We start from the raw sequence: 23450 nt of genomic DNA, 5'->3' as shown, positions 1-23450 counted from the left end.
ATATCAACATTGCATTAAAATTTATATGGTCACCGCAGTTGTTCTCAAGGAATAAAACTCTGGTCACCCAATTTGGATGTCACTTATTCGAGCACTGCTGGTCGTATATCGCTATTGGCTTCCATCAGGTTTATCAGCATAAACCAGTGACTCCACGAAGTTTTACAGGAAATAATCCAGATATATCAATTCGCACGACCTCGGAGGAGGCCAATAATTGTCTGGTCCATTTTTAGAAATCAACTAAAGCAATCGGTTTTTCGTAATAAAGTCCATTTGTAGCGGCGAAAAGAGACCCACAGATGGCGCTGCCCATTGACTGGACGCCGCAAGCGCTATATAGACGGATTAGGATTTAACCATATGCTAATACCGTAATTTTTATCTCAGTCTTACGGCCAGTCAGCTTAGTCTGATTAGGTCGGACCCTTTTGACCATACGGGTTCTCAATATTGAAACTAAGCACATTACACTATCAAGATACGTTTCTAGTATTAATTGTGGTTATCTTTAAGTCTTATATTGTTAATATATTTTAGTAAAAGTACTGTAATAGGTATTTTAGTAAAGGTGAACTCTGAATAAATACTAAACCTGGAACTATTTCTATTTTATAGATAAGCTTTCCTATACATTTTTAATTCTTGTTACAATTCATACCTACACCAGTGTGCTTATTTCAGATTTTAATAGTTTTTTAGTACCTAATAATAATTGTGATTATGATATATCGAGTAGGTTTATAGAAAGTGTTTAATGACTTGACGATAATTAATTTGTGCACGATGGAAATAAAGATCTGAAAAAGCACAGTTTCTGATAGAAAACGCGTATTATAAAATGATATAAGTACCTATATATTAATAATTATGATTATGTTATGCTTTTTAAGATTGTGCTTGATTTAAATTGAAGTATGTTCGGGACTCCAAAATTCGAAGTAAAAACGTAGATTATGTAGGTACCAATATACAACACCCAGTACCACAGTTGGTTTTAATCGATCGATCACTCCGCAAGCTACAAGCATAAGCATTTAAAAACTATCCGACAACGAGTAATCTTACCCCCTACTGCGACTCCTACTGCTTATCATTATTTTATAGCAGCGATGGTGAACCTATGGCACGCGACTGTTTTAAAGAGAAAAAAATATTACTTAATATAATAATAAAAAAAATACATAAAAGTGATACTAATAAATACAAGTACTTACATGTACGATTAAAAAATAATAACGACATAGCTGCGTATTTTCTACATATTGTAATATTATTTTTACCAATGGTATTTACCAATTGATGCGCAAACAGAACCGACGAAACTCGTGCATAAATAACAGATGGTACTGTATAAAAAATAATATGCAAATATTTAATAGAACATATCGCCCTAAATGCTTTATGCATGACGCATAATATTATCGCACTCACCTCATCAGGCAGCGGATAAAACCGCTCCGCGAACTTTTGATTTTGACCGACTTACAATGCTTGAGACCAGTGTAGCGAGAGAATGATTCATCTGATCGCAGCAATCCTGGTGTCATGTTGTGTGTAAAGAACCAAGCTAAGTAATACAGTAACAAACAATTTAATTAGTACCAACAAAATGCCTGTACCAAATAAGAAGCAAAAACTTGGTGGAGCTAGTAGTAGTAATTCTGACAGACAGTGAAAATGGAAAACCGTTCAGTTATGGGGAATAAATCGTCTCCGTTCTGGCAGAACACACTAACTGGAGAATACTAGTTTTGAGTAATAATTTGACTTTGAAGTTGTAATAATGTTTGAAATCGTCTATCATGTGAGTTTATAAAAAAATCGTAAAAAGAATGAGTTTAAAATAAAAACTGTTTATTTATTAAGAAGGTTTCCAGACGGTAAAGTTTGAAATAAGGAACATTATGATATAACTAACTCAATATGTAATTTTTTCGAATAAGTGTCTTCTGCCAGAACAGTTACGATATAAAAGAAGCGTGGTTAAAATGCTCCCACGACCTTTTTGATAAACTTCAAAACAAGGAAAAATATATTCAAACAATAAAAGATATGCCTTCGTCTAGGAACACGATGAAAGGTAGAAACTCTCATTGTAATTTTAAACCTTTCAATAGAAATCTTAAAAACTAATTTTTCATTCTTTCCCTATAAAAAACGGTTCGTCAGACAGGAAAATTTTGGCACGCGTACGTAAAAAGGTTCGCTAACTCTGTTCTATAGAGTTCTTGTCGTGTTCACTTGTCATTCAATTTTATTGTTCATTTTTATTGATAAAGACGGATTAACTTTTTTATAAGTCTGATACATCTCTGGTGTGTTTTGAGAATAATTTTAATTTTGCTTTTTCATTTGCTCTACCTAGTAATATTTTGACGTTATGGTATGTAATTGTATTATTTATCAATAATCAATGTGCTTAACTCACTTGTATCATCTCGCCGACTGTATTCGACATTTGCCGTGTCTAATATTTGTACCTAGATCTCTTACTTATAATGAACTGTTATTTAAAAATCTCAAAATAAATAATACTTTTAAATGTTTTTTTTAGATTATCGCTGGAAGCACTGTACCAGCCAATGTTGCGAGTCTCGTATCGTCCTGGGACATGAATGAAGCACATGCGTCTAGCGAAGACCTACATATTGAGAAACACGACATTAAGAAAGAACTCAAAGAATATATTAAAAGGTACAAAGATGTCGCCTGTCACAATAGTAAACGTGATATTTTTCAATCGAATAATATGGTAAACACAGAATTATTAGTGGCTGTGATACAGCTGGAAAAAAAATTGTTTCATAAAGAAAATGTTGTGTGCAGTATCTGTTTTGATTTTTTTTCATCGTTCGACCTCATGTTGCATCACAAAGCGATACACAAAACCACAATTGCGAAAACGACCGATTCCGTTGCAAGGCTGGTTAAATGTGACGATGGTCATTTTTCAAGATTTCGTCCTGGTCACGTCATGAAGTCATTCAAAATAACTCATTCTGGCGAAAAGTCATTTAACTGCAATAAATGCAATTACTCATGCAGACGGTCAGGTACCATGAAAACACACAAAATGATACATTCTTGTGACAAGCCATTTAAATGTGATATATGCAATTACTCATGCAGACATTCAGGTAACTTGAAAAGACACAAGATGAGTCATTCTGGTGAAAAGCCATTTCAATGTGATAAATGTAATTACTCATGCAAAGAATCTGGTCGAATGAAAAAACACAAAATGATTCATTCAGGCGACAAACCATTTAAATGTGATATATGCAACTACTCATGCAGACAAACAAGTCACATGAAAAAACACAAAATGACTCATTTTGATGAAAAGCCATTTAAATGTGATAAATGCAATTACTCATGCAGACATTCAAGTGACATAAAAAAACACAAAATGACTCATTCTGGTGAAAAACCATTTAAATGTGACAATTGCAATTACTCATCCAAACAGTCAGGTCACATGAAAATACACAAAATGACTCATACTGGTGAAAAGCAATTTAAATGTGATAAATGCAATTACTCATGCAGAGAATCCGGTCACATGAAAACACACAAAATGACACATTCTTTTGACAAGCCGTTTAAATGTGATATATGTAATTACTCATGCAGACATTCAGGTAACATGAAAACACACACAATGACTCATTCTAGTAAAAATCCATTTACATGTGATAAGTGCAAGTACTCATGCAGACAAGCAGGTGTCATGAAAACACACAAAATGACTCATACTGGTGAAAAACCATATACATGTGATATGTGCAATTATTCATGTATACAGTCTGGTCACATGAAAACACACAAAATGTGTCATTCTGGTGAAAAACCATTTAAATGTAATATGTGCAATTATTCTTGCATACATTCTGGTCAAATGAAATATCACAAAATGAGTCATTCTGGTGAAAAACCCTTTAAATGTGACAATTGCAATCACTCATGCAAAACGTCTAGTCAAATGAAATTGCATAAAAGGACCCACTCCAGTGAAAAACCTTTTAAATGTGATAAGTGCAATTACTCATGCAGACAATCAAGTCACTTACAAAGACACAAACTTACTCATTCCATTAAATAGTCATTAAAGTGCGTTATATGCAATTACTAACAGACAATTAAGTTACATGAAAACACACAAAATGACTTATTCAGATGAAAAACTGTTTAAATGTGACAAATGCAGTTAGTCATGCACGACGTCTGGTAGCATGAAACAACATAAAATGTCTCATTCTAGTGAAAAATCCTTTAAATGCAATGCTCATGCAGACAATCAAGTCACATGAAAAGACACAAACTTACTCATTCTGGTTAAAAGCCATTCAAGTACGTTATATGCAATTACTCATGCAGACAATCAAGTAGCATAAAAATACACTAAATGACTCATACTGGTGAAAAGTCATAATGTGAAAAATGTAATTACTCATGCAAAACGTCTAGTAGCATGAAAATGCACAAACAGACTCAATCTGTTGAAAAACTACTTAAATTATAATCACTCGTGCATAAAATCTGGTAACCTGAAATTGCATAAAAAGACTCATTCTGGTGAAAAACCATTGAAATGTGATAAACAAAATTACTCATACAGTCAGCTAGTGTGAAAAAACACAAAATGACTCATTTTGGTGATAAGCTATTTAAATGTGATTTATGTAATAATTACTCATGCATTAGAACAGGTAGCATGAAATTGCATAAAATGACTCATTGTAGTGAAAAGTCATTTACATAATTATTATGATAAATGCAATTACCCATGCATATCTTTTAATGAGATAATATTACATGAAAGGACTCATTCCGGTGAAAAGCCATTAAGTGTAATTCTTATACGCATGCAAATTGTCTGTAAAAGACACTGACTGTGCTTTTCAGTGAACTGTAAACTGTGAAGGATTGATTCGGATGCTGAGAGAGGAGGGTGTGTCTAGGATGCCAGGCACTGACGTTTTATGCTATTGAGGCTGGCTCCATGGCTTGGTTGTCAATTCTGGTCGTATAATCAGTTTCGTTTGGTATTATTCATTGGGTCATCGGGTGCGTGGCACTTGACGGCTTAGCTTAGGTAAGTGTTTATATGCGCACGGTTGATGAATGACGACCGTTATTTGTCGCGCCAGGCAAGGGTCAACTTGTGAGGTGGGTAGGAATTTATCTATTGTATTAGAGCCACCCTAATTGGCGTATTCAGACAAGGCCATATAAATGTGATATAATTACACATGAATAACTTCTGGTAGCATATTTCTTTATTATTTTTAAAAAAATCCGCATTTTTGGGACATAATTTCAATATAATATACTATTCAAATAAAGGCGTTAGCTACCCGTTCACTAATTAGCTAGGAGACAGTATCTAGTAAAGACTTTGAAATAATGGTCAGTCGAGAAGAAATCGAACGTGCGTACGTCTTTTTTTATCATCAACCGATAACGAAAACAATTTATATTTTTGTAGCCCATTCTATAGCGACATAATATTAACAGACATAATCTGTGTTAAATACAGTTTTTGAATACTTCAAACCCACTTGCTCAAAGAAATCTCGTTTGTTGTTTAGTGTATTTTGGATTGGTGTAAGTGCACGTTAGTTCTTAGTGACATAAATTGAAGTGTATCGAACTCCACTACCGTAAGCTAGTATTTTTAATAGGAACACATGGGCCTCTAACAAATTTTGTTTTTACGATAAACGGATGTCATTTACTTGCTCAACCTATGAAGTCCATAGTCTGACCCTACACAAATTGAAAAACAATATGTGTATATGCCAGACCCAGGATTTGAACCTAAAACCCACGACGCTCAAGACGCACGGCCATTTTGGGGTAAGCTGGTTCATAGCTTTGTTTGGCGATCTGACAATATTGTGCACACTTTTTCGGTCCATTTATTTGTTTTCGTTGAATTAGAAATACATATCACACATGTTCTTTGTTAATTTTTTTTTTAATTCACATGCCCTGCCCAAACCAAAATATAATCGATAAAAATATTATTCTATCTTTAAAATATCTTATTTTATGTATGATTAAATGTCATAATTTTAGATATTTTATAGATAGATAAGTATTTTTGACAAAGTATATTCTGTTATGGTTTGGTTTCACAGGGTTTAAGGCGATATACATTTGTTTGATAATTTACAGTATCAACTACTGTAATAATTAATAAATGTGTTGTAACGTTCTAAATACCACCCATGCTTTAGCAATATTAAAATACATGTGTGTACCTACAATGTTTTAACATCCGAAATAGCTCAAAATAAAACAAACCGCGGTATAGCATATGAATCCCCATCCCTGTAAGAAATAATACCTACTTATCTGAGGGTCGTGAATACCATGATGTACGTTCAAAATAGTTCCTCAAGGTTCCAGTACTTCGGGTTAAGAATGTTAAATTATTTATAGTGTAAAGTATAAAGGGGCGCCACTTGCCCAGATTCCTCCAACGCCGTATTCAATACACGGGACATATCAGGACAAGAATTAAATAATAAAATCGTTTAAATGCGTTCCGAGATCGGACACTATGAAATTTATTGAAACAAGTAGAAGCAACAGTTACACGCGGATCAACCGCCAAAGTATAGTAATAAAGAGTTACAATTTGAATCGAACAAATGCCATGCCTAACACAAAAAAAGCTAGAGCTTCTGTGGGGAGTTATTACAAAGTTAATAAAACAGGAATCTAATCCTCTAGACAAGTGATACAATAAATACCGGTTGAGTGCGTCCGCCATTTGGGGCGGCTAGGCGTCCGAAACCCGGCACCTTGTTCAAAACTGGACTGTCCTCGTTGCACTCCGGATGTTGACTGACGTACTGTTATGTCCCAGTGATGAGTAGCTTAAGAGAGTAGGAGATCTGGGTTGGCAGGTCCTGTATGGTTTGATGATATTAACCTTCCTTAAGTTTCTTACCAGAATTGGGACATCTGTGAATCTCCTTGATGTAATTCTTCACAGTTTTCTTGTACGGCTATAGACTGTACGTCTTGAAGGTAGTTTTGTCAGGAGATTTACCTTCTTAGGATGCTTGAGCGGTGAGCGTTTGTAATTGATTGTGAACACAGCGGAGAAAATAGTGTTTCACGTAAAGTAAAACATTACTATTTATTTTAGTAATAAGTTTAGTACAGAGTGTTTGACAGACATAAGTTACGTACAGTACTATGGTTGGAGACTAAAGACAACAGGAGTAACATTCCCTGAGGTTTTATACTATTCTCTTTAATGGGTTTTTGACTTGAACAGACTGCACGTGTCCGTTATGATATATGCTTTTACATTAACAAGAAATAACATTTATGACATTATTCGATTGTGCAGGTGTTCATTATCACATCTACTTACATCAACAATAAATAACACTAATAAAGGTTAGTGTGTTTTCTAGTTCGGGTCAAAACTTTAAAGAGTGTGTAAGATCTGAATATCTAACCCAAAAAGATGCACATTTTGTGCAATTAATGTAGATAACAAATTGCTTTACTTCAAGTATTGAACAGAAGCTCGTAAATAATATTTGATATTTACCAGTTAAGTGCTTTTTCTGGTTTATCTCTAAGCTTGCAAAGCGTGAGAGCCATTTCATAATAATACATCTGTTTAAATCAACATATTTGTGTGCATGTGTTTACCCCAAAAGGTGGGAACGGATTGCACGGCCTCGTAAATAATATTAGTAATTATTACTTAAATACATTTCTTAACTCGTGTCAGTATTTTGAAAGAGGGTGAGAAAGATGTATCTGTCAAGAGATTTCCTTAATAGCACTTTGAAGTGTTATTTGTATAAAAGGATACATATTTTATCTTATTTATTACTGCAAGTGTGCGTTTTGATGCAAGACGTTATTTTAGTTAATTTACTGCTTTTAGATGGTGACTTGAATGCTGTGAGATCACTTTGAATATTTCTTAAGTTGACACGTTCAAGTGGGTGCATAAATGTTTATATTATATTACTTTAAAAGCTTAAAGTTAATATGATGCTATAATCAAATAGCACTGTAAATTAAATAGGTGTGATGTATTATTAGTGTATATAACAGTACGATCCACGCGCACGCAATCGCGTCCCACGCGCAGGTGATACCAACTTAAAGATTGATTCCGCTGCAGTCTGCCATGTTAACAACGTTTAATTTCCGAGGCAAAGTGTTGCCATTAAAGTGTTCAAACGTATTTATTCTAAGGTACTTGAATAAATTACGTTACAGTGTATCTGAAAACAAGATAAACTTACAAATTTAAAAAAATGTTGTAACATGTGAATTTGTCAAAGGACCCCATCTTATTATTACTTAGGTACATATTTTTTATGGTTATGTTATTTAGGCATTATTAAAATTTTGTTTAATAAGTTTTCTATGATGTACTTAAGAGATTTTTACTAATCTATATTTTAATATTTTTTATATTCATTTCAAAAAACATCGATTTTTATAAAAATATAAATGTGTGCAAGCTTCGTATTTTTGCACTAGATGCCACTGCACATCTATTCTGTACACAAGATTGCTATCAAGTGCTCCTGAATTTAATCGTTATACGTGTGACGTCAATAAATAACAAAAATAATGTACAACTGTTCGTATTTTCGTTTATGCCTGTAAATTGGTGTTATTTAATAATCTATGCATGCTTCTCTTAATTATTAAGCGTTTGCCTTGTTATGCTAATAATAGTTATGTCCAACGAGAATAGACTTGGTTCTGTCTAAATAAAATGTCAGCCGACGGAAGTTTTTGTTTTGAATGAATGAACCAAACATTGTTAGCCGTTTGACAAGTGGAAGGTACCAACCTGCTGAGTAGGTATGTCAATAGCTTGGTTATTAACTGTATTTAGTAACAATATGTATTATATTTTATAGATAAATAAAGAAAATCGGAAACTTATTTGGTTTTAATCGTTTTTATTCATACTATCCCATTCATAATAAGTGGCACCGGTTCGCACAAGGAAACTACATTAATATGAGGTTCATCATTGTAACCCATAATATATAATTATTGCCAGTTCGCGTCAGAGCAAAGAAGACGCATTCCCTTTATTTGCTCGTTATGCTGGTTGCTGGCCAACGTCTGTTATTTAAGACTTGGGAGTGAACAAATAAATAACTCGGAATGGTCTAAAATGGCGATTTTTATTTGACTTATACTTTTACTATTTATTACATTTTTTATAAATTTCTCGGAACGCGAGATGTATGGTATGTTTACAATTGCAATCTCTAGAAGCCAGAACTTTTTCGCTTTCGATCTTGCTATCAGCGAGAAGCGCTACAAGCGATCTCCCATCATAAATGCAGCGTTGCATTTTTTTGCGTTCTGACAAACAACGTCGTCGGATATTTTTTTTCTCGTTATCGACCATTACTATGAAACAGCTCGGAAAAATGGTTCCAACCTCTCCAAGCTTCCAGAGGAGTGTGACATTACGTCTTCTTTCAAATAAGAAAAATCAGAAACTTTTTTAATAAAAAAATTACGTAGAAATATCTTTCCAGCAGGTTTACTCTTAACGGTCATCACTTTAGTACGTTTCCATTATTGTCATTGTCCAAATTAATACGAAAGGCCTTCCATGCATTAAATAGTTATCGGCGGCTACTTCAATTCGTAATACGGCGAAAATTTAGGTTGGTAGACATGTCGGTGAAATTCAGATATGTTCGTGCTGCCTGTGAAGTGCGATCCTAAGATAATGAAGGCGAATCAGCGCCGTCTAGTCGGTAACTCGGTAATGAGTCAGAAAAGATGATTGACACCTCTTGACTAGTATTTTTATTGTTTATAATAATTACTAATGATCTATTAGTTTTTGAAAATGTATTATTTATAATAATATTAGGAGGTTATAACAAACACTTTAACTTTTCTTAATTTTATTATTGTGACCCTTGACTTGATAGGTTGGTAATGAAATTTTTACATAGGTACTCTATTGTATTGATTTCTTATTTAATAGTATTCGTTGTCAGTGTTTATTTGCCTTTTGGTGGGTATACACAGTGCCCGAAGATGCCGAAAGGCGAAACCCGAGTCGCAAATAACGACTCAATTATTGGAATAATACAAAACTAAAATCCATTAAAGTTTAAAAATACATCTAGGCATTTTGTTAATCCAGCATTATTATTATATTACTTTACTTAATTATCTAACCTTTCGGTAAATTGCAAGACAGATAAAAACTTGACAGCTTTAAGTCGCCTCACAATATTCTTATGCACTAATAGTACTGCATCTTTCAAGATGCCAATGAACCCACCTATTTAATTATGGGATCAAATTTTTCAAAAAACTCTAGGTTCTGACAAGTGTTTGGTTATATTGAAAAAGTAATATTTTTCTTGTTTCAATATCTCAATAATTTCTTGCGATGTCCGAAGTCGCATAGATCGCGAGCCCCGATAGGGTTTAATATCGTCGCTGCATATTCAATATATCGTATGTGAAGTAGCTTGATTTTTAAGAGCGCTGATGAGTAGATATTAAAAAGGCCAATAGTTAAAATGTATCGGAATTAGTATGTCACCTTGTAGCATAGAGGTAATGCACGGACGGGGCGTAAACCCAGGATATGAAGGATTTGATTTTCTGCCAGGGTGTTGACGACACCCTGGTCCTGGTGTGTTACAGTGGCACCATGATTTTGAACCGGTCCTGTTCCTAACTAGGTTGAGAACCCTTGCTCTCGGCTAGCTCTGCAGGGGCGGTGGGGGAGGTCAAGCAAGAGTTCTTAGTGATCACTGGTAGCACTCTATGATAGTACACCACTGTATTAATTCATGATCGCGATGACGATTATTGTTCATATTAATTGTCAAGGTCTCGGTCACAGCGCTATGTATCAGAGACAGCTGATGGGTATTTACGAACCCGTAAGGTTTAAGTTCAATGTCACTACAATCTTATTGTTGGCCTAGGTCAGAGCCATATAGCAACAATAATTAATTTGGGATTCATGAACTATATTAATTAAAGGTCCATTTTTTTATAATTTATTTATTTATCGTTATTTCATATAAAAGTTGTCATTCGTATAATTGTTTATTATCTTTTATCAAACTTCAATATAGTATTTATACATTCTTTATAATAATTATATGAAACTATATTTTTAATTTATTTTATTCACATAAAACTAAATTTATAACTTATTAATTATTTCTATATTTATTTGTATCGGTTACGTGAAATTTTACTATGCAGCACTTTATGAAAAGGTTGGGAACTACTGGCACTTTCCTAGATGTACCTTCTGGTACTTCGCTACTATAAACTTGTTAGTGACTCACTCACTACGCGATTACTTGCGGGGTTACGTCACTCACTGTGACGCACTTGCTAGAGAGGTATTCGTATGTACCTATTACTCCATGAAAATCTTGTCGTAGGATTTTTCACCGGAAAACCGACACCAAAGTGACGCGGATTATGACTGTTTAGTTTGAAGCGGCGAGACCTACTAAATTTTGTATGAAAAACGTCGATGTTTTATAAGGAGTCGGCGGGATTTTCCCGAAAATTTGACGTCACGGGACGCGAGGCACCACCTATCAATTCTCTCTTAAAACCTTGAGAAATCTAATAAAGGAATACTAAGGCTAGATGAGGACCCGAATTTCCCCTTCATTTGAAATATATTACGAGAGTCTAAAACTTAGGAAAATATGCGTACATGAATTTTACATGACATTTCAACGCTCGGGCGATGAACCAATTGGATTTTTTTTGGTCCCCTTTTACAAGATAATTGGTAAAATTTCCAGACCAATAATAGAATGGCTTTTCGCCTTCTACTAGAAAAATGGCAAAATCTTTAAACCAATCACGGGAAATTGGATTATTTTTTCGCTTTCCCGGAAAATTACGAACTTCCAACTAGATTGGAAATAACATTTCTTTGAATTTTTACAAACGATACGACTTTCAATATCGTCGGAAAGCGTTACTATGGGTTTTCACATAATCTAGATAAATATTTACCAACCTGAATGTCGGCGCTGCAAAGGTATAAAAGGAAAATCTGTTATTAGAAAAAGATGCATTCAGCCGATATATGCGGGAGCACTATACTTTGCATGACCGCTCAGGTCTATAGTCGGCGTGAGAATGATTCTAAAAATAAAATTGAGCGACATTTTATACTGAATATTTTCCTTCAGCTTTTTCCCCGTTTAGAAGAAAAGCGCGCGCCTAATTTACATTATTGCACAATCTTAAGACACAGACTTCAGTTGAGGCATGGTCTTAAAAGACTGTGGCTAGGCGATGCGCGGATTGTGGTAATGACGCGTGCCGAACGAAAAAAAAATTGTCATAAAAATCCAACATGCGTCCATATACTGTTAAGTTTATTGTTTTATTACAAAAAATAATAGTTTATTGACATGTTTTCTTTTTTAAGTACCTACATACGCAAAGTTTTTTAGTCATCTTTACACGATTTATGTATATTTTCATCCAACGCCATGACAAAACAAATCGACGTGTGCACACTTCTACAGTCCGTTTCCGATTGGCGACGAGTGCCAAATTTCGTCGCACCTACTGTTGAAAATTATTTGCCGTTTCACTGAAGTACGCTCTTAACAAGATAAGGTATATAGTGGAATCGATATTTTAAAGGTGAAATTACGAGTGACTGGTTACTTTGGCAAGTGTGAAATTACGAGCTCCAAAGTTTGTCTGTTTTAGCTCACTTTCTCTTGAATTAGAAAAGGCCTACAAGGCTCATCTAATCAATTATCAATATCATTCTTAGCTGTAAATTAACAAAATAATAGTGCCTTGCTATCAACAATTCTAGAATTATGATATTTACAATATTTTTACTTATTTGACAGTCAAGTAGGTACCTACAACCAAACAAGTATACACTTTATTTTGTACCTGGCCGACTGAAATTACCATTTTATTATTTATGTTAAATTCACACAACGTTACTTTCAATATTCGATTATTCTTTCTTATTATAATAGTACATGAAATCATTATTTGCACAAAAAATATTTTTATGCAAGCGGATTATTCTGTCTCGCTCGTTTGTATGAACTTATTTGCTGATGAGGTTTCTCTTTCCTACTCACGGCATCTTACGCTATCGTACTTACGTACGTTTTCAAAGCACCGCGGATTAGCGGTCTATTTTTATACAATACAAGATTATGAACCTACTTATGAAATTATTGTGATTTACAACATTTAGATAATAATGATAACATATAAACTGTTTACATATATTTACTTAATTAATCTTATACACTAGACCTTTTATTACTTACATTTTACTATTAATGATCATTTGGCCAAATCATCCACAGTTCACTCTGAATAGCTGTAAACTAATCAGACCAAACTGTGGTACTTATGGCATGTATCATTTAACTTCGCCGTGAGGTAAACGTTCACATTTTAGTGTAGGAATTGACTTCAAAGATCGGACCAAAATACTTATGACGTCAAAATATCATTACAAAAATGCTGACTAAAGGCAAGCATTTTTTGGCCGTGTCAATAACATCAAAAAATAAATAAAAAACAATACAATACAAAATGTTAGAAGTGGTGCATTTAAAGGAAGAAGGTGAGTAATTAATGGATTAACAGTAGAAAAAATATGACATTTTTTTAGGTGAGTAGCGAGCATAATTCGTAACAAAACGATGAAACTTTTAGTACTTATGTCAATTCCGATGACAATTCAGTTCTGGGAAATTGATAACTATTTTGTAGCATTTTGTGGTAACAATTCTACCACTTTTTGATTAATAGACAATTCGTTAACCTGTGTTTATGTATAAATAATGTCCATTTATTAGGTAACACTACGCACCACATGAATCATTTTCCATAGTTTACAATATTTTTTTATAAATATGAGAATACAATACAGGTAAAAAGTAAACGAGGAATCCAAGGCATACGATACAATTAAAAAAACGAACATTAATTATCATGTGATGTTATGTTCATTTTGAAACATTACCAACTATAGCCCGCTGGCAACTCGAATTATTATCGATGGTCATGTTGGTAGAGCGTTCGGCGAATAAACAGATGTCGCTGTTGGAATTTCTGGAGACAATATCAGGTTGCGTGGTGTGACAGTAGAAACATCGTTTTTTGATTTTGTCTGCCGCTCAGAACAGTCGTTCTCCGGTTGGGTCTACCCAATAGTAATCATGGTCGTCACCTAACGGAGCACGATGAAGCCGTCATGTCAAGAGTCTCTGATCGTTCCAATTGGTTATTTTAAAATCCACCATTCTTGCTTTATTTCTTTTCAAACTTAGCCGCTTCTATTAAAAGTTAGATATTATTTCAAATTTCAGTATCGAGTTGACTTATATCCATTTAATGTATTTGAAATTCTTGTCTTTGCGATAATATAGTCTCTGTCAAGTATAAATCTCTCTTTTATTTGACTGTTCCTATATTTCCACACTGTTTAATATTATCTTTCACAGTTGTAAGATCGTGTGATGCCAAGAAATTTGTTATTCTTGATTCCACGAGCCTTCAGCCGTGCGAATCCCTTTCTTAATCATCGAATTCTAGTTATCAGTTGCGAGATTTCTGAAGGAGTAGCAAAGTTTGGCTTGGAAAAGATCAGGTAACTTCACGACCCGGTTTCATGTCTCATGCTTATGTTTGCTTTTATTATAGATTTTTTATTTTGTAATTGTGAGAACGTAAATCATAGCGATGAATTTTTTATATATAACAGTGACAATTGATAAAGGTATAATATCACAACAGTTCTTCTTCTTATTGTGCCATCCCCTAGCGGAGGTCAAGGCGATCTTTTCTTTGTCGTCCGCTACCCGGAACAGTTCAGTGGAGCTGCACTCGTACCAATCACGGAGGTTCTTAAGCCACGAAATGCAGCGCCTTCCTCTGCTACGCTTCCTATTAATCTTTTCTTGAATGACAAATTGGGAATGCTGTATTTTTGGCCTCTCATAATGTGGCCGCGGTACTGTGGTTTCCTGGTTTTGATACTACGTAGAACTTCTCGGTCCTTCCCCATTCGATTGAGAACTTCAACATTTGTCACCTGGTCAGTCCAAGGAATTTTGAGGATGCGTCTATACAGCCACATCTCGAAAGCTTCAAGTCTCCGTGACATCTCTTGGTTTAGCGTCCAAACTTCCATACCATAGAAAAGAATTGAGAGAACATAACAACGTACCATACACAGTCTCAGACCCATGTACCTACATATTTAGATTGGGTCACACGTTCGATTGGTTCGCTGTGAATGACAAAATTTGTGTTGGTGTCTGGTGTCACTATTTTTGATACTAGTAATAGTATTATTTTCTTGAGGATCATTTTTAAACCATAAGAATTACTGACCTCATTAACCTTTTCTACCAGTTGATGTAAACTCTTTAAACTTTCAGCACAGTATCATCGGCATATTGTATATTGTTAATATGTTTGCCATTAACCGTAATACCCAACGATTCACCTTGTAAGGCTTCTTAAAAAATAGCTTCGGAGTACACGTTAAATAGCAGAGGGGACAATATATACCCCGGTCTTACACCGCGACGAATTTTTACCTCTCCACTGATTTCGTTTTCGATCTTAATATTCGCAACACACAACAGTGGGGTTTAAGTCATTTATATCGTATTATTATTATAAATAAAAATAATGCTGGATAATTTCCAAAACATTGGTAAGTAAGTATGTAATATACTTACGACAATCAATGCAATACATTTTTTAACGGCTATAACTTTCTTAGGCTTATGAGAAAAACCCTATTAAACAATATTATAATGTCATAATCATTGACTTAAAACATATGAAAAAGATTAATTAATACGATTGAAAAAGGTAAGCGTGAAACTATTCGTGAATTGTGTTCGTACTACATTGTTTACATATTGCATAATAACATTCAATATAATGACTTTATATTATTACGAACGTGAGTCGTTTTGTGTCTTTTTAGTTTACTAGATGTTCTACAAGAGTAATGACATTGGTCACATTTGAATAGCGTGTCATTAGAATTCGTCATTTTATGTCTTTTCATCGTACTAAAATATATACAAAAGTAAATTCATTGGTCACAATTAAACGGCATTTCATGTTACTAAATGTTGTACAAGTGTAATTACATTGATTACATTAAAATGGCTTTTCACCAGAATGAGTTATTTTGTGTAATTTCATGTTACTAAATGTTATACAAGAATAGATACATTGGTCACATTTAAACGGCCTTTCACTAGAATGCGTCATTTTGTGTCTTTTCAACGTACTAGACATTATACAAGAGTATTTACATTTGTCACATTTATATGGTTTTTCACCAGAATGAGTCATTTTGTGTAATTTCATGTTACTTAATTTTGTACAAGAGTAATTACATTGATCACATTGAAATGGCTTTTCACCAGAATGAGTCATTTTGTGTGTTTTCATCGTACCGGATTGTATACAAGAGTAATTACATTGGTCACATTTAAATGGCTTTTCACTGGAATGCGTCATTTTGTGTCTTTTCAACGCAATAGGCATTATACAAGAATATTTACATTGGTCACATTTATATGGTTTTTCACCAGAATGGGTCATTTTGTGTAATTTCATCTTAGCAGATTTTATACACGAGTAATCACATTGCTCACATTTAAATGGTTTTTCACCAGAATGAATCATTTTGTGTACTTTCATGTTACTAGATGTTGTACAAGAGTAATTACATTGATCACATTGAATTGGCTTTTCACCAGAATGAGTCATTTTGTGTGTTTTCATCGTACCGGATTGTATACAAGAGTAATTACATTGGTCACATTTAAATGGTTTTTCACTGGAATGCGTCATTTTGTGTCTATTCATGCCACATAATGTAATAGAAGAGTATTTACATTGATCACATTTAAATGGCGTTTTACCAGAATGAGACATTTTGTGTATTTTCAACGTAACAGATGATATACAAGAGTAATAACATTGATCACATTTAAATGGCTTTTCACCAGAGTGAGTCATTTTGTGTCTATTCATATCACTTAATGTTATACAAGAGTAATTACACTGCTCACATGTAAATGGCTTTTTGCCAGAATGATTAATTTTGTATAGATTCTTAAAATTTGTTTGAATGCTTAAGCAATCAACAGGTACGAATAATTTGGGATCTATCAAGTTAGATTGTATATTCTTACACTTAGCAGTGCGACTGATTATATTTTCATTGGTTGCATATATCCCAAATTCTTTTTTAATGTCTTTAGAGTCAATCTGCAATTCATCGTATGGCTCCTGTACTTCTAACATTTTCTTTGACAATCCGAGACTACCGAAATAGGTCACGTCAGTGGTTGCAGGAAGCAACTAAAACAAGTTGAAGTATTGCATTAACATAGGCAAACGACATAGGTAAATGAAAGAATAATTTTTAAAAAATCAAACATCTGAAAGTAATTATGTAGGAATCTTGACATGCTGGGAGGATCAAATTTAGACGAAGAAGTGTACTTTGATAAGTCGTAGCAGTCATTGTTGATTATTTTAAATAAATAGATTGATATATATATATGACTCCTTGGGTTGCAATCGGAATAAGAGCAACTAGGTTGAGGGAAATCATAATTCGTATTGAAAATGAGACCAAACATTATTTCGTAATTCGCTGCTTTCTACACATTAAGCAAGTCTACTATATAACCGACATGCAACATTGATCCTAAATCATAAATGTGCAGAAAAAAACATTGTTGTAGATCATTGTCTGCCAAACTGTGTGCCGCAAGAAGTCTCAGGGTGTGCCGCGAAGGAAAAAACCTCAAAACGGTTCATTTAAATTTTCTTCAATTTTAAATAAATTCAATATTTACATATTCAAATAAATGTTTGTCGCTGTGTCAGAGTGTTTCATACTGAAGTACTTTGGCTCTCAAAAGGAAAAGTACTACCACGATTTATCTCTTTGCGAGCAGAAATTATTTCTTTCTTAGATGTTGACAATATGGTTTATAATTTTCTTCACGAGGACGTGCGAAATGAAAGGAGTGAACGAAAATATCATTAAAATTACAGAAAAAATTAAATCTTTCGCTGACAAGTTAGAACTGCAGACCGACAATTTAAAAATTCACAGCTTGATTGCTTACTAGGTGTAGACGCATCCATGATACCATTTCACCTAAACTACTCCCCGCTACTCTTGAGGACTTATTTAGGAAGCTTGATTGAGAGGAAAAGGTGTTCCAATTAATGAGGAGCACCTCAGTCACCTGCGCTTTGCAGATGATATTGTTATACTCTCACAAGACCCGAAAGACCTCCAAGGTAGAATGCAAGAACTCGCGGATGTCAGTCAAACGGTCGGTCTAAAAATAAACGTTTCAAAGACAAAAGTGAGGAGGAACTGTTTTTAGTACCTTGCGATTATCTGTATTAATGGCACCCAACTCGAGCAAGTCAGCAGCTACGTCTATCTCAGACAGCAGGTGACCATAGACGGAAGCATGCATGATGAAATTTCTCGAAGGACAAGGCTGGGATAGAGTGCTTTCGGACGTCTGAATAGTATCTTCAAGAGTGACCTACCATTATGTCTTAAGCGTAGGGTGTTCAACCAATTTGTGCTACCCGTGCTCACGTATGGCTGCGAGACGTGGACCCTCAACACGAGAGATGTACAAAGGCTAGGAGTCGCACACAAAGACATGGAGAGGTGTATGTTGTGCATCACGCGAAAGGACAGTAAGAGAAACGAATGGGTTAGGAAGCAGACAGGAGTACGCGATGTAATAGAGGTTGCCAAACACTTGGAATGGAAATGGGCGGGCCACATTGCTCGCCGAAAGACGGCCGCTGGGCAAATGCCGTCATCCAGTGGTAACCAAGGAGCACGAAACGGCCATAGGGTCACCCTAAAAGCCGCTGGATTGACGAACTGGTAAAGTTCGGCGGAAATACGTGGCAGCGAACGACATAGGACCGAGAGAGTTAGAAGAATCTTGGGGAGGCCTTCATCCAACAGTGGATTGACCCTGGCTGATGATGATTTTGACATGACAGTATTTATAAATGTACAATATTAAGAGACATAATAACCATGCATATGGTAGATATTATCCACATAAATATTGACATAATTGGATGGTTTTTTTTTTCAATGTAATAATGATACATATTTTATTAAGATATGTAAGTACCTACATAAAACATTCTCCATTTTGATGATGATTTAAAAAAAAAAGTCATTTACTTTGAAATTGTTTAAGTACTATGAGATTCATTGCCATAATTAATAAGTTTTAAATAGTCTTCATTCAAAATATAGTTCGCTAATGGCCTCGAATAGAAATGGGCTGGACACATAGCTCGAAGAAGGGGCAATCGTTCGACAAATCTAGTCATTAAATGGTACCCAAGAGGTACAAAACGTCCGTAAGGTAGACCTAGAGGCCGCTGGATCGATTAAATAATAAAGTTTTTCGGAAGTACCTACGTGCCAACGCAACGCACAGGAAAGAGAGAAGTGGAATCAGCTTGAAAAGGTCTTTATTCAGCAGTGGATAGATAGAGGCTGATGATGATGAAATATTATATATTATTATGCATCCCAGCCCATTTATTCTATGAAAAGGGTGTTATCGGCGGCTATCGAGGGTAGTTTATCATATTTATGTATTGAGACGGCTAATTGTTACAATAAGTTAACCGTCTAAAGCTAAACTGTCAAAAGTGACATGTTCTAACAGCCCCTATTTTGGCTGTGTTAGCTTTTAGAGCGAGATAGATATAATTGAAAGAGCCCAATAAATTTTATCTCCAGCAAAGTAATTTACTTACTATAGAATGTGAAAAAGAGTGAATAGCGTAAAACAAGTGAATGCTCTCACACAAATGGAATAGCTTTGGTATTTAACAAAAAATGAACAAAAACTATGGAGTGATGGTGGGTTTCAAATGTGATAAGTAATGAAAAATGTGTGTGTACTTATGTACGCCAGTTGGAATTTATACTTCTTTGGCGTAACAAAACAGAAACAAAAAATATGATAAACTAGATTCTTTGACTAGCTCTTAATTATCTTGTTAAATTACACACTCAAAACCGCTTATTGGAACGCCGTTGGTTTATTTCTATAAACTTTAATTATATTACTAAATTATAAAATGGTTTCTCATTGTTTTTATTTTTAAAGTTCCAACTGTAACTCTGGCGTTTATTCATTTGTTTACGTAAGGAATTGCAAATGGCCGACAATAATAAATTCGCTGCCTCCTAGGCAATGAAACAATTTTAAACTATAATATAATACTATATAATCGTCACGATTGCAGTACCATACCGTGGCGTAAAAGTAGTGCGTTCGCCTGATAACCGAACATTCGGTGGTACGAATCCAATCGAGTACGTTTTTTTTTCGTGTGAAAAAATTAATTGTGTTCATGTCACACGCCAAAAATACACTCTAATCTGATTTCCCAAACGCGCCAAAAAAAGTATAATTTCAAAAATCTTAATAATATTATAGTCATCAGCTAGAACACACAGGTACAACGATCAAATACTAAACTATTTCAAGTACTTAAATGAATGTGGGTACCTAAATAGAGTTCCTCAATGAAGCAGTGACATAGTTATAGCTGATCCATAATTGAGATAGAATGCAATTCGGTTGCCGACCTTCGACTGAAGACGTCACCGAGGAGATGAAATCTTTACATGTAAAATCGGACATACCTGTTGTACTGGTCTGTAATCTGAATACGAGCATCCTGGTTGAGGATCTTCATCATAAAATGGGTTTACCGTATCTTCGATAAGCTCGCGCTTGACGTCAATAAACCCACAGTCTTTCTCAGATTTTGCGGGGTACTGAAAGGAACATAATACTATAAGATCACAATATAACATAAATAGTATAGTTAGCCCAAGTATCGTTATATATTTGTTATTTGTAGGAGAATTGGAGTACCTATATTATGTTATTACTTATTAAAGAGAAGTAAGCGTACGTTTCCTTAACAGAGTTAAAAAATAATCACCTACCCATGCAATGCTTATTATTTTAATACAACAAATAGAGTAGGTATATATGCTATGATATGATAAGTAAGTTAAATACAATCACGAAATGTGTTTGACAAATAGCTATATTCGTTTAAAAACGCAGTGTCTTTTAGTAAGATACACACATCTAGCAGCATATATAGATTAATAGTGCCTGTACACGTGCATCGATTTATTTGCAGCAATCGTGAGTATTTTAACTGTCGTGACAATAGTTGTTTAAACGTAAAAGTGCTGTCTCTCTCCAATCTCATTCATCAAGAGTAAGCGAGACGCGATGTTATTATTTCACGGTAAAAAAATCGGTTCACCTCAAAATGAGCGGGAACGTTTGTTTTTTTGTCGCCCGGTTCGCCACTATCGTTCTACTGCGCTGGCGCAGATTTGTCGCATACAAATTCAGAAGCTTTTTTGATTGATGCATGCAATATTGCAATTTGCATGACAATACGTTCATTTTCTTGTTATGGCCGCGATAATACGTACTGTCAGCAGTAAATCCATGCACGTGTAAACGAGTTATACGCCTAGCATGTACTTACATAATGATGAACAATTATTACTAAAATAAAACAATAAAACTGTCGAAGAGGGTAAATTAATTAAACAAAATTTGAAAACATTTTTAAATAGTTTGTAAAATATAAAAACATAATAATATACTCCATACTGGTGTTTTGCAGTAGTATTTGACAGATTCTTAAAAAACTAACCTCAAAATTGTAACCTGAATCATCAGCATTCTCTTGCTTTATGGTGGAGGCGTCCGGGACGTTTGGGTTCGTAATTATTGGTACTTCAAACCAAGGCTGCACTTCCTCATCAGGATCGCGCTTGATAATAATATCCATGCTTCAATATTTGGGCTTTGGTCTGCGTATACCAATCTACGGCCCTGCTCAGTGCCAGAAAGGAAAAAGAAGCGTCCTCGTTCGTGTTGCCATAATCAAGAAAATAATATTTTGTGAAACGAAGTATAGTTAGTATACCTACATGAGATAACTACATAAAATCAGATAATATTATTTTAATATAGTAAGGTACAATCATTGATATATTATATCAAAAAAAATCAAAGTAAGTGGCTGTTGTTAAAATCAATTGAATAATTATTCATCAAATTAAATAATAAGTACAAACTGAGATATCCTGGTTTCTATTGGCTTCTTTTCAAGATATTGGCTGAACCCAGGAATCACAAAATTAAATAATAAATGAAAAGTCTTTCTATGAAAAGTCTTTCTTTTGTTGAACACGTGGCTTTATATTTTCAACGGTTATTTTTATAAAATAAAATTATGCTAAACAGTAAACAAATTTATTCTTATTGTTTATTAATTGTTAGATTCCTAAGGTTAATTATTATATCCTATATGTAGACTATAATAATTATAGTTGCCGCCACCAGTGACGTCCCTGGACAAAATGCTCGTGATTAATTTCAGCGAGATGCGTTGCCGGGTTCTGAAAGAAACGACTGGTATACATTTTTGTAATCATTTAAAAAAACAATTTTGTGCTCGCGTACCTATTTTATAACAATACTTACTTACCTACTTATATAATTGAGATAGGTAGCTGTCTAATTTTATGTCAAAAGGTTTTTGAAAGAAAGTTTGACATCCTCGTATGTTCTTAAAGGATTTGTAAAAAATATAATTTTATCGTAGGTATTCTGCTAAAATAATTTTAAAAATTGCAGGTAAGCACTTAATAAATAAAAACTAACCTCAAAATCGCAACTAAAATCGTCTGTGTTCTCCTGCTTTATATAGGTGCGCGAGTCAGTGCTGTTTTGATGGCCAGTCGTTACTTCAAACTTGTCTTCAGTACCAGACTGGTCTCCATCAGATTCTCGCTTGACTTCCCTGTTTGCGTATCAACAATTGTATGCAATGTGCTAGAGACAACTTGACAACTTTCTGTTCTGTTGTAGTATTATATGTACGTGTTGCCAAAATGCAGTAAAGTTGATAATATTCCGTGATATCTGATAAACAATAATGTACCTATTGAATTTTGTGGGTATTATGGTACCTACAGATGCTAATGTCAAGAACACCGACTAAACGTAGCACTTTTATCGTACCTAACTAGGACGTATGTCCTGTCGCTGGAGATTAGCAGAGAGTGGAGCTCAGGGGGATGAAAGTTCCATACAGTCAAATTTTCGGTCACGTGTTTTTTTTGTGTTTGGTCGGCTTTTCGCCAGATGGCTGAATAATAATTATTTTTGGTTAATAAACAAGATATTTTATTCTTATCTATGGTGTTGAACCAAGGTTAGCCAATCATCGATCAGGGTGAAGTTTATCCGAACTAGCAAATTATTTCA

The 23450-nt window shown here is 34.4% G+C and overlaps 2 protein-coding genes across 3 annotated transcripts in view; both read right to left on the bottom strand.

The window, feature by feature from the left end:
- LOC147077327 (uncharacterized) overlaps positions 1-23450 on the bottom strand; it is a 233451-nt gene that overhangs the window by 142551 nt on the left and 67450 nt on the right. The gene's annotated exons all lie outside the window — the stretch shown is intronic.
- Positions 16095-22022, bottom strand: LOC147077330 (uncharacterized). Its single transcript, XM_085941667.1, has 4 exons — positions 21829-22022; positions 20786-20920; positions 17209-17418; positions 16095-16112 (listed from the first exon to the last, which is right to left on the bottom strand). Exons 1-4 carry the CDS (start codon positions 21964-21966, stop codon positions 16095-16097), a joined length of 501 nt encoding a protein of 166 aa, XP_085797793.1. The 5' UTR covers positions 21967-22022.

Source organism: Rhyacophila brunnea, unplaced genomic scaffold (assembly GCF_057557595.1).
Source record: "Rhyacophila brunnea isolate RB1 unplaced genomic scaffold, BYU_Rbru_1.0 scaffold_13, whole genome shotgun sequence".
NCBI classification, from domain to species: domain Eukaryota; kingdom Metazoa; phylum Arthropoda; class Insecta; order Trichoptera; family Rhyacophilidae; genus Rhyacophila; species Rhyacophila brunnea.
Note: the sequence above shows the minus strand (reverse complement) of the source record. Positions and strands in the feature narration are given on the sequence as shown.